Source organism: Myotis daubentonii, chromosome 3, assembly GCF_963259705.1.
Source record: "Myotis daubentonii chromosome 3, mMyoDau2.1, whole genome shotgun sequence".
Lineage (NCBI taxonomy): Eukaryota > Metazoa > Chordata > Mammalia > Chiroptera > Vespertilionidae > Myotis > Myotis daubentonii.
In genome coordinates this window covers 80975378-80988171 of record NC_081842.1, presented here as the reverse complement: position 1 = coordinate 80988171, position 12794 = coordinate 80975378, and the positions used below count along the sequence as shown (strand labels likewise).

Sequence of the window (12794 nt, the reverse complement as noted above, 5' to 3'; positions counted from 1 at the left end):
TGGCTTTTCCTTTATTGAGAATAAAGACTGAGAAATGCTCAAAAGTAATGACCTGAGATATTTTTCTTATCTCACTTAGAAACAAAATGTGAAAATTATCAATATAAGCCCATTGAGTTTTTCAATATCAAGATGATATTGAAAAGTCATTTGTTGTTGGTCATAATCAGCTACAAAAACAATTTCTGGGTCTTTTTGATGCTAAAAGACACAGAATTTAAATCTACATATTAGTATGCACCTGGAGCCCAAATAAAAGATAATAAATGTCATTTTTAAATTCACTGACCAATCACACTTTTTAATGTAGTTAGCTTTGGAAAGGTGTGTCAGTTGTGAAATAGAAAAAAGTTTTAAAATATCTGTATGTTTTGAATTTTTAATTTTGTATTAAGATAAACTTTATAATATACTCGTTAAAACTGATATAAAAGAAAATATTAAATTTAAAATTATTTACTATAAATATTTTTATCACATGAAAATTGAAATAATTTTGTAAATTCCCAGCAGGTTTCTAGCTATTAGAGTATACTAGAGGCCCAATCGGTACACCAGTGGGGTCCCTTGGCCTGGCCTGCAGGGATCAGGCCGAGACTGGCTCTCTGACATCCCCTGAGGGGTCCTGGATTGTAAGAGGGCACACCCTGGAATCCGGCTCCCTCCTCTCTGGTTCCAAGTGACCACAGCTCAGTAGCTCCTGCATTGAGGGTCTGCCCCCTGGTGGTTAGTGCAGGTCATAGCTACTGGCCGGCTGGTCGGCCAGTCGACTAGTGGGCTGCCCAGCCGATCGCTTAGGCTTTTATATATATAGATACCTATGAAAAGAATTCTTGAGTTAAAAACAAACAAACAAACAAACAAAAACAGTTGAAAATGCTGCCTTGGTTATCTCAGCATTCAAAAGGTAGAACTTGGGCCCGGCTGGCATGGCTCAGTGGTTCAGCATCGATCTACAAACCAGGAGGTCACGTTTCAATTCCTGGTCAGGGCACATGCCCAGGTTGCAGGCTTGATCCCCAGTAGGGGGCATGCAGGAGGCAGCCAATCAATGATTCTCCCTCATCATTGATGTTTCTATCTCTCACTCCCTCTCCCTTCCTTTCTGAAATAAATTTTTTTAAAAAAATTTTTTTTTAAAGGAAGAACTTGGGAAATGAATGGAATAACATGTTATATTTTAGGAATGTTAGCAAATGGTTTCACTTAAGCAATTTTATAAGATTATGTGAAAAACAATTCAAGGCCATTACAATCAACAGAGAAGTGTTTAGATTAAAGTATTTTTCAAAATATATTTACACCCTACCTTATTCCAGAAAGGATTTAAGGCAGTTAAATTTCCTAAATGAATATAATCAGTAACTTTAACGTGTAGTTTTAAAACAGGAATTCCTTCACTTCTGCTTTATTCTTGCCAAAAGATCATAATCTTAATCTAACTATGAGGAAATATCAGATAAACCCAATTTGAACGTCATTCTAAAAAGTAACTGCCCTGTACTCTTCAACTGACAGTGTTACAAAAGACAAGTGAAGACTGTGGAACTGCCGCAGAATCGTACAGATTAAAGAGAATGAATTGCTTGCAACACATGATCTGAAATCTCCCTACAAAGAATATTATCAGGACAAGAGGCAAAATAAGATCAATAGATTAGATACAAAAGTATTGCATTGGTGGTAATTTCCTGAGTTTCATTATTGTACTGTGTTTATATAAAAGAATGTTCTAGTGCTCTCGTTTGGGGATGGGAAGGAGAAAGAGAGTATAGTAAATATGATAAGTGTTAATATCTGGAGGGAATATAGATGAAGGGTGTATTCTTTGTACTATTCTTGTAACATTGCTCTAAGTCTGAAAACATATTTTTTTAAAAGCAGTATAAAGAAAGGATAAAACAGGAGCTCTTGATAAGTGACAGCTGTTTACTATTCTTCCTTCTGTATTCCTCTTATGATCAGGTGAAGAGAGCGGCTTACTGAAGGAGGAACATAGATACACAGGATTACTCTGACAAAAGTGAGGCAAAGGCACACAGTACAGTCCCAGCAGCCATTACTGCTAGGCAGAAAGCATTGTGCTCAGATGGGCAATGAGGTAGGAAGCACCTGAGTGTCCTTGCTGTGCACAGAGCGCAGCTGAAGAAACAGGTGGTAATACACCTCGGTTCACTTATTTGCTCTGTCTACTATATGGAAGAATATATCATCATTCCTGTTTTGCAAAATAAAACAAACAGCAAAGGGCCACAAATAAAGAAGTATTTTGTTCAAGACCACTCAGTGAGCAAGTTTCCCCAAAGTAACTGTACCCCAAAATTAATTGATCTCGACATTATTACTTTATGAAGCAAGCTCAGCATCACCAGTGGAGCTTCTATTATTCCCCCATTTTCAGCCTGTCTTCTTTGTACTTTACTGAGACCCTCCCAAGGCCACTGTGAGCACTTGGACCACCCTTACTCCTGGAAATTTACTACTAGTAGAAAGTGACCAGAGAGTTCCCTCCACATGCTTTTTTTTTTTTTTAAATATATTTCTTTATTGATTTCAGAGAGGAAGGGAGAAGGAGAGAGAGATAGAAACATCAATGATGAGAGAGAATCATTGATCGGCTGCTTCCTGCACACCCCCTACTGGGGATTGAGCCCGCAACCCAGGCATGTGCCCTTGGCCAGAATCGAACCTGGGACCCTTCAGTCCACAGGCTGACGCTCCATCCACTGAGCCAAACCAGCCAGGGCTTTCCTCCACATGCTTTTTAAAAGTTCAAGGGAACGTGGCATCACGGACTACTTGCTACTGGATTAAATACTGCACAGGAGAAGTGCAAGGAGAATGAGTCACAATTATCCTATATAATAAAAGGCTAATAGGCAAATTATCCCCCTTGACCAGGAGTTAGACCGCGAGTTTGACAAGGGGACGGGGCTGGCCGGCCAACTGCCCACAGCCCCTCCCCCTGGCTGGACCTACCCCTGATCGGCCCTCCCCCACTCTGATCAGCTGGACCCCACCTGTGCACAAATTCGTGCACCGGGCCTCTAGTTTATAATAAGGGTGATGAAAGCAGTCTCAGAGAACTAGAGGACCTCCATAACAAAAACATTCCACTAATGGTCCTCCAGGAATTCTTCCTACACCAGAAGCCTTCAATAAAAATAATTAAAAATTATGTACATCTGGGCTATGTACAGTAAAACTGAGTGTCATTCTTCAAAGATCTCGTCAACAAGCTGTAAGTGAAAAAGTTAGATTTGTTCTCCATGAGTATGGGGAGGAAGAACCCTTTGGGTCTCCTTTTCTAAAGTGGCTTAAATATTCAATAACTCTGTTACATACCAAAGACAGGGAGCGTTTGGTTCTAAAGCACAGTTGTTGTTCAAAGGACTCTGAAAATGCCCGAGTTTTGGAATGGGATCTTCTGTTTGATTCCAGTGGGTCCTTGAAGGGCCCATCCTCTGAGCGTTTTCTGTAATCCCTCATGTGGTTACGACATCGAAATCCCTGGTCCTCATGAGAATGCCTTCTAGGATGGCTGTCATATGATGTGACTCTGGGAAGCACAGGAAACTGGAAATATAGAATAAAAATGTTTACAACATAAAGAGACTGCGTGAAATTAGCTCAGAGACAGAACAGCCATAAATTACTAACTAAACAAACCTCAGGTTGAACTGAAATTTTTTTTATCTTTTTCATCAGTGGGACCTTTCTTCTATAATAAAGCACTAGAATCAATCGGTTAAAACATTAAGTAGAACATCCCAAGACTAGCTATCTTGCTCCTCCACCATTAGGGCAATATCATGAAGCATTCAAAGCCTTGAGTTGATATGTATAAGTAAATTCCAAAATCATAACAAATTTTAATGAAACCATACATGTTTAAGAAATAATGCAAAAAGGTATATGTGATTTCTGTACAAAGAAGGAATTTATTTTTTTGTTTTTTGAAAAAATATAGAATGCTTCATGAATTTGCATGTCATCCTTGTGCAGGAGCCATGCTAATCTTCTCTGTATTGTTCCAATTTTAGTGTATGTGCTGCCAAAGCGAGCACTGATGAAGGAATTTCTAAGCAGAAGAGCAATGGAATAAATCAGAATGAAAAAAATTAATTTAACTATGCAAAAAAGCTAATATGCATCAAAAACAACTTAAAGTTAAATAGTAGACAAGAAACAAAAATCATGTGCTACCTGTTACTAATGTTTAATAATATCCTGACAATACATAGTATATCTTATATACATACAGAAAAACATAGAAATCATGTAATACAATGACATACGTGTTCAAATAACATTGGGAAATGATCACAGAAGAATATTTCAGAGAAATCAAACTCCTTAGAAGAATTATGACACTTGCTCTCCCAATTTCCCTCAATACCCAATCCACTCCATTCAAACTTTTGCATCCACAACTAATTTTGGTTATGATGTTGGTCTCAATGTTGCCAAGTTCTATGCACATTTTGGTCTTGATTAATTCAGTAGCATTCAACCCATTTGCCCTTCTGGAAACACTCTGTCCCTTGCCTTCTACCACTGTACCCTTAGCTTCCCTTTGCTCTTTCTTCCTGTGACCTCACCCACCACCTTTGCCAATCATCCTTCAGTCACCACTGAAACTGCATACCCACAGAAAGCCTTTCCTGCCACCTTGATTGGTTCAGGTCCCTGTTAGATGTTCTCCTGGGCGCTCACACCTCTCATCATGTGATCGGTAATTTGGGTAATTTTGTAATATGTCTCTCTTCTCCATTAATTTGTATCTCCATGACATCAAGGACTATGTTCCATTCTCTGCTGAAATCCTAGTCCTATGCAGCACTTTCCCTTATTCACAGGATGAGTTTATTAAATATCTATTGGATTAATAGATATATAAAGAATGAAAAAAATGCCAAATGGTAAAAATTGTTTATGCTTACTAGTCACCAAAGATTATTTAAATGAAATAATGTACAATTTCGCCTTTCAGGTTAGCAAAAATAAAAATAAAAATGTTTCTTAGTGATACTAAGAAGTGGCAAGAGTGGAGAGAGATAGGCCTGTGATTCCTGGCTGGTAGGACTATAAATGGACACACCTTGCCAGTAAGCCATTGGCAAAATGTGTCGGGCGGTTAAAATATCCTGCTCCTTGGACCCATCTGTTGAGTGTTGTTATGGGCTGAGTTGTGTCCCTCCCCTCCATTCACATATTGAAGCCCTATGTGAGATACTCAGAATGTGACCTCATTTGGAGCTAGAACAGCAGTTCTCAACCTGTGAGGTCGAGACCCTTTTGGGGGTCGAACGACCCTTTCACAGGGGTCACCTAAGACCGTCAGAAAACACATATATAATTACATATTGTTTTTGTGATTAATCACTGTGCTTTAATTCTGTTCAATTTGTAACAATGAAATTGGGGGTCACCACAACATGAGGAACTGTATTAAAGGGTCGTGGCATTAGGAAGGTTGAGAACTACTGAGCTAGCACCTTTAAGGATTAGGTTAAAATAAGGCCACTAGGGTGGGCCCTAGTCCAGTCTGACTGGTGTCCTAATAGAAGAGGAAATTTGGACACACAGAGACCACTGAGAATGTGTTCGCACAGGAAAAACCATGTGAGGACACAGTGAGACGGTGGCTGTCTATAAGCCAAGGAGGGAGCCCCAAAAGACACCACCTCTGCCGGCTCCTTGATCTTGGGCTTCCCACCTCCAGATCTGTGAGGAAACAAATTTCTGTTATCCAAGCCGCCCAGTCGGGGGCATTTTGCAGCCCTAGAAGACAAATACACATGCCTAGAAACTTACTGTCAAACGATGATCAGAAATATGGTTAAAGATTTGTAAAGCTGCCAAGATACATGAGGGAAATATGTACGTACGAGTCCATTTATGGTGCTTGGTGCTGTGAAGAAGTTGGGGAGCAAAACAGGCAGAGCGTGCCCATCTTGGAGTTCATGTCTGCCTCAGGGGAAAAACACAAAACAAATAGGCCACATGCTTACTCCTTTGGCTAATGCTACAAAGGTTCAAGGTGGCCCTAGCCGATTTGGCTCAATGGATAGAGCTTTGACCTGCGGACTGAAGGGTCCCGGGTTTGATTCCCGTCAAGGGGATGTACCTCAGTTGCAGGCTAGATCCCCAGCCCTGGTCGGGATGCATGCAGGAGGCAACCAATCCATGTGTCTCTTTCACATCCATATTTCTTCTGTCTTTCCCCCTCCATTTCATTCTCTCTAAACAGCAATGGAAAAATATCCTCGGATGAGGATTAACCAAAAACAAAGCAAAACACAAAGGTTCAAGGTGCAATGAGGGGATATAACAGGGTGAAACTGTGTGTACTTGGGTGGGTGAGGCTGGGAAGATTAGCAGGAAACTTCCGTGTAGGTGTGATGACTAAGCTACAATCTGAAGGACAAGCAGGGTTAATTAGAGAACGGGAACATTTTCTGCCTGAGGACTAGCACCGCAGGTGCCCAGGCCCTGTCACAGGAGGAGGAGCTGTGGGGTGGAAGGATGAAAAACCTGCTGGGGCTGGAGGGCATGGGGGCCTGAGGGGAGGGAGACTGGAATGGGGAGATATGGAGGGGCTTGAAGTAAGGTGCTAGCATAGGATGGGCAATTTTAAACATACCGAACTGTGACCAAAGGTTTTTCTCGGTGATGTGGGATTGTGTTTGTTTTCTCCTCCTTTTTAGTATTTTTCAAGTTTTCTACAATGAGTGAATTTACATTATCAAGAAAAGAAATGATTATTTTAAAATTTTGAGATAGACAGGGAAGCACAAATACTGCATGATGCCACTTACATGAGGTATCTAACATAGTCAAACTCAAAAAACAAAACAAAACAAAAAAAAAACAACCAAAACACATAAATAGTCAAACTCATAGAAGCAAAAAATAGGTTGATGGTTGCCAGGGGATAAAGGAGGGGAAATGGATCGTTGCTAATCAGTGGATATAAAATTTCAGTTATGCAAGATGAATAAGTTCCAGAGATCTGCTTTACAGTATTGTGCCTCTAGATAATAACAATGGGTTATATACTTTAAAAACTGCAAAAAATGAAAATCTGCTGAGGGTATAGATCCCGGGTTAACTGTTCTTACCACAATTACATTTTTTATAACTTTTAAAATATGTTTTTATTGATTTTTTTAGAGAGAGAGAGGAAGAGAGGGAGAGAGAGAGAAAAAGACACATCAATTGGCTGCCTCCTGCACACCCCCTACTGGGGGTGGAACCCACAACCTGGGCATGTGCTCTGACGGGGAATCGAACCAGTGACCTCTTGGTGCATGGGACAACGTTCAACCAACTGAGCCACACCGGCCAGGCACCACAAGAACATTTTCAAACAAAATTTTAAAATGTGAAACTGGGAGTGAAATATTGATGTCCTCTTCCACTGAGAGGCCTGAAAAGATTGGCAAGAGTTATGCCCAGCCAGTGTGGCTCAATGGTTGAGCGTCAAACCGTGAACCAGGAGGTCACTGGTTCAGTTCCCACCTGGTCAGGGCACATGCCCGGGTTGCAGGCTGGATCCCTAGTAAGGGGTGTGCAGGAGGCAGCCAATCCATGGTTCTCTCTCATCATTGATGTTTCTATCTCTCCCTCTCTCCTCCTCTCTCCCTAAAATCAATAAAACAACATATATTTTTTTTTAAAGAATGGCAAGAGTTTTAATCACAATATCCTTTTATAGCAGGTGGAACTTCCAGTTTGTTTTTGGTGTGGGACTTTGCGAGAAACAAATATAAAAGGGGACTCTAATTGGTTACAGGGAAAAACTCCCACTTTTAAAAATGTTACTTACTATGCAAGTTCTACTTTTGCAATTTTATACGCCTTTGTAATGTAATTTCCCCGACAAAGACATGAATCAATGCCCCCACAAAACTTATTTTTACCAAGTGTGTACTTGTCTCCTGCAGTCATGGAAGGAGGCTTTGTCACTTGGGGTGGGGTCCGACCTCACCGGCTGAGCTCCCAGGGGCCCCAGCAGCAGAGCCTGCAGCAGACACTGACTCTCAGAGCAGTAACTACCCAGTGCGCTGACTCTCGTTACAGAAGAGGCTCTAACAGCTTAGCTGTTTTCACGGTGGGCTCAGGAAACCGGTGCTGTTAAAAAAAAAAAAAAAAGCCCTCTGTACTCTCTGACCCCAAGTTCTGATTTTAAAGATGTTGATTATGTAAGATCTTCACTTCAGAGCTTAACAACGTGATGGTCTTTATCCTGCCTTTCACTGCAGTCACCCTCGAGTTGTACGCCCCCCCCCCCCCCCCACCGAGTACACACAAGCTCCTGGCCACCCACTGACAGCGAGGTGAGAAACAGTGAGCAGAAAGATGAGGTGCTGGGTGGGAGTCTTAGTGCCCAGTGTGTACCAGGGACTCCGGGGACTCTGACCTTGATCGCTAACCTTGGAACAAATCCTCCCAGGAAGTCATGCTTCCGCATTTACAGATGAGGAAAATGAATCTTAGCTTAGCTCAGTGATTCGCCTAAGATGTGTGTGCCTAGTGACTCCTGGAGAAATCAAGTGCCATGCCTAAGCATGAGGCATCTCTTTCTTGGATTAATAATGCTAAACTTTTATCTTGAACAGCAGCAAGACTTCATTCTATTTCTATGTGAAACTGCCTATAAATGTCACTTTTAACAAAGTACCAGAGGTAGCAGAATTCTACTGCAAAAGTAATAATAATGCTTTGTAGGTCTTCAGGAATCATACTGTGTAAGAATTTTATGTGAGGAATCCTATATAATAAAGAGCTAGTATGCAAATGGTCATCACGCCCTCATGTCATCACGCCCTGTCACGCCTTAACTGCTCAGACACTCAACACTGGGGAGAGAAGAATGGAGACCAGCCAGGCACAAATGAGCTCACGAGAGAAGAATGGGGACCACCTAGGCTGCAGCCCGGGAGAAGGACAAGCTGCCCGCCCCGCAGTCCCGTGTGCCAGCGGCTGGGGCTGCGGCCCGGGAGAGGGACAAGCCTCCCGCACCACGGTCCCAGGCACCTGCAGCTGCAGCTGCAGCCCAGGTGAACCGCCCACCCACAGTCCCCTGTGGCTGCAGCCGGCCCTGGCGAAGCTGGCCCGGGTCCTGGGTGCCTGCAGCCGGCCAGAGGGAGGGAAGCCCAGGTCCCACATGCCTGCAACCGGCCAGAGGAGGAACTCCTGGGTCCTGGGTACAGGGTGAGGCAGAGGTGGTTAGGGGCAATCAGGCCAGCAGGGGAGAAGTTAGGGGTGATCAGGCAGGCAGGTAGGTGAGCAGTTAGGAGCCAGCGGTTCCAGATTGCAAGAGGCAGTTGGACATCCCCTGAGGGGTCCCAGATTGGAGAGGGTGTAGGCCAGGCTGAGGGACACCCCCCCACACACCATGCACAAATTTTGTGCACTGGGCCTCTAGTCTATATATATATAAAAGGTTAATATGCTAAGTGTCCATCCAACTGGTAGCTATGACACGCATTGACCACCAGGGGGAAGACATTCAACGCAGGAGCTGCCAAGCTGCAGTGACTTGGCAGGGGCAGTTCTAGGGTGACGCACCCTGGAACCAGAGAAGAGGGAGCCCGATTCCTCACGGGGACACGCGATTCCACCTTCAGCCGTGGGTTGTGTTGTTGCCGGGCACTGTCGGCCCCGAATCTGGTTTACTGCACACTTGCATTTGCATTCCATACTCTGTACGAGAGCAACTTTGCAGGGTGCCCTCTCGCATTCCAGGACCCCTCGGGGGATGTCAGAGAGCCGGTTTTGGCCCGATCCCCACAGGCCAGGCCGAGGACCCCACCTGCCAGAGGGACCCTGCTCACTCCACAGATGCCCTTCGAGCCACCACCCCCCCCCCCGGGTACGGCCAATTGGGGAGAGACCATGGGAGGTTGGCTTCAGGGTATGTCTGGCCCCTCTCACCCAGTCCAGCCCCGCCAGTCACCTTCTAATTAATTTCCTGTCAATGTGCATGAATCTGTGCACCAGGTCACTAGTAATATATAACAGTGTCTAATGATATCATCAGAGTCAAGATGGATGTAAATTAGTCGACAAACGGAAACAGCATCAGGGAAAAAAATTCCAGTTTTCAGTTGATAAAGTGGTAGGTAGTTCTTGTAGAAATAATAAAGAGATGCAATATCATCCACTGGACATCCTTTAGGGAAACTAAAGGATACTCTAAACTATGCATTTACTTAATTATATTTTTTAAACAATGCATTTAAATGCTTTTTTTAAATTGTGGGAATAAATGAATCCTGCTCTGTCATACGGTGGCACTAAATCATGCCGTGGCAGGTGAAACTGCCATGAAGACCCTATCACTAGTCATAGCTAGGGACATAAGGGAGAGCCAAAGAAAGCCTCCTGGCACTTATGAAGCTCCATGCCTCAGACACTTGGAACCTTCCCCGAGGTTGCTCCCCCTTTCAGAGACTTGTCTCCCTCATTCAGAAACTGAAGCAGCCAAACTAAGCTCATCTAAACCACATGCCGCTGAGATCATACCCCCAGATGCCATTCAATTCAATCTTGTATAGTGATGTTTTCCTCCACTGGGTCTCCACTGTCCGGTGGTGACCATGCTTGGTGAGAACATCTCTTAGTCAACTCAAGCTGCCATGACAAAATACCATCGACTGGGGGGCTTGAACAGCAGATTTACTTCTCAGAGCCTGGGGGGCTGAGAAGGCCAAGGTCAAGGTGACGGCCAGCTCGGCCCTCTGCCTGCCCGAAGATGGCTGCGTTCTCTCCGTGTGCTCGCCTTTCCTCGGTGCATGCGTGTGGAGGGAGAGAAAGAGCAAGCTCGCTGGTGTCTCTTCCTGTAAGGGCACCATCGCCTCTGGCCGGGCCCTGCCCTCCTGACCCCACCTAAACCCAATTACCTCGCAGGTGTGTGAGCAGTGCTGCCTGTGGAGAGCAGCTACACGAGAACCACCCCACTGGCGAGATACTCTCATCGTTGAGTGTGTGGACCACCCTAAGGTCAGTCAGAAATAAAAGTAAAGGTTAAAAATATCTTCTGCTGTTTTAAATTGAGAACACGGAGACAGACGATAACATGGGGGGAGGAGGATGTGTTCTTTCAAAGCAAATTTTAAAAACCTTGGCTGCAGGTAGGCAGAGGCCTACTTTGTACCCCCTGTCCCCTCCATTGACATAATGTGGGCGGCACACATGCTGCTCCTTGGAGCACAGAAGAAGCACTGAGATGCTAAAGCACCGAGAAAGTCCATTTGATGTTAAAGCCCTAGACCAGTGAGCTCAGCACCTAAAACTCGCGGAAAAACATTGCAACCTAGCCCGGCTGGTGCGGCTTCGTCATTGAGTGATGACCTATGAACCAGGAGATCATGGTTCCATTCCCAGTCAGGGCACATGCCCAGGTTGTGGGCTCTATCCCCAGTAGGGGGCATGCAGGAGGCAGCCGCTCAATGATTCTCATCATTGCTGTTTCTCTCTCTCTCCCTTCCTCTCTGAAAACAATAAAAATATATTTTAAAAACAAACAAAATGTATACATTGCAACCTAAAAGTCAATTCTCTAAATAAAGGATTTATCTCAGTTTTTAAAGTCTAATAGATAGTAAAACTTACTTAAGAAATCATATTTTATGTCATGTATCTTCCCTTGTTTTCATAATTTCTGTGGCTCCAAAGGGCTGTTGTGATAAATAGTAAATCACATTTTTTCCTCTTTGTTTCTTCCTGGTTCACATTATCTGGAAACTGGAAACTAATCATATCCTGGCTCACACACCGTGAATGCCTCACTTGATGTGGCACATAAGAGATTAAAATAGGAGTGTGATAAGTAGGTGTTCTGTTTTACAACAGAGTCAGGGAAAGGCAGAGCAAGAAGTGTTCTCAGAGACCATCCAGCCCAATCTCTCTTCTTGTTCACGTCAGGAACCTGAACTCACAGAGGTGTTGAAACTTGCCCTTTGTCCTGGAGCACACATTTAGTAAGAGACCTATTTTTAAACATTTGTGTCTCAAAGAGGTCTCATTCCTCCACCTTGCTGATCACTGGGAATAAAAGAGGTTGCACCTGAGAACTCTGGAGCTAAACATAAAATAAAATAACATGACCCCCCCAAATTACTTGGTTCTGGGGTTGGCAGAAACAGGGGGTGGGGAGGGATGCTCTGGTACCTGGAATTCTAAGTGACTCGTGAAAAAGAAAAGCTGTAGCATCTCGCTGTGTGGCTGTGAGGCAGAGGACAGACATGTCCACTGTGGAGTCTTCTATCCCCCGCCCCCAGGTGAGTGGAGAGAACCCTGCCAGTACCTGCTGCCCAGTCCGCACCTCCTCAGGCCCATCCATTCCCCTCTTAGGGCTTTCCAGCTCACATCTTACTCCCTAGACACTGGGTCAGCCGTGGGCAAACTACGGCCCGCGGGCCGGATCCGGCCCGTTTGAAATGAATAAAACTAAAAAAAAAAAAACGACCGTACCCTTTTATGTAATGATGTTTACTTTGAATTTATATTAGTTCACACAAACACTCCATCCATGCTTTTGTTCCGGCCCTCCGGTCCAGTTTAAGAATCCATTGTGGCCCTCGAGTCAAAAAGTTTGCCCACTCCTGCACTGGGTGCTCTGCCCAGTCGTAGGAAAGTAGTGCTGAGGATGGGAGAATTTTGGTTCCCTCTCCCATCAGGAAACCAAATGGGAACCAGAAAAAAACGTGTATCAAATTATCAAAGGGGGTTATTTATTTATTTAATTATTTAATTATTTATTTTTAAATATACTTTTATTCATT

At 43.8% G+C, this 12794-nt stretch overlaps 1 protein-coding gene and 1 non-coding gene across 5 annotated transcripts in view; both read right to left on the bottom strand.

Annotated features, from left to right (window-relative positions):
* Positions 1-12794, bottom strand: part of LNP1 (leukemia NUP98 fusion partner 1) — a 44078-nt gene that overhangs the window by 3463 nt on the left and 27821 nt on the right. For all 4 annotated transcript variants that reach the window (XM_059687978.1, XM_059687977.1, XM_059687976.1 and 1 more), the window contains one exon: positions 3346-3576. In XM_059687978.1, the coding sequence (XP_059543961.1) occupies positions 3346-3576 (231 nt within the window). The remainder of the gene's footprint in view (positions 1-3345; positions 3577-12794) is intronic.
* Positions 3961-4067, bottom strand: LOC132232012 (U6 spliceosomal RNA). The gene has a single exon (XR_009452176.1). It is a non-coding gene; the product is annotated as a U6 spliceosomal RNA (small nuclear RNA).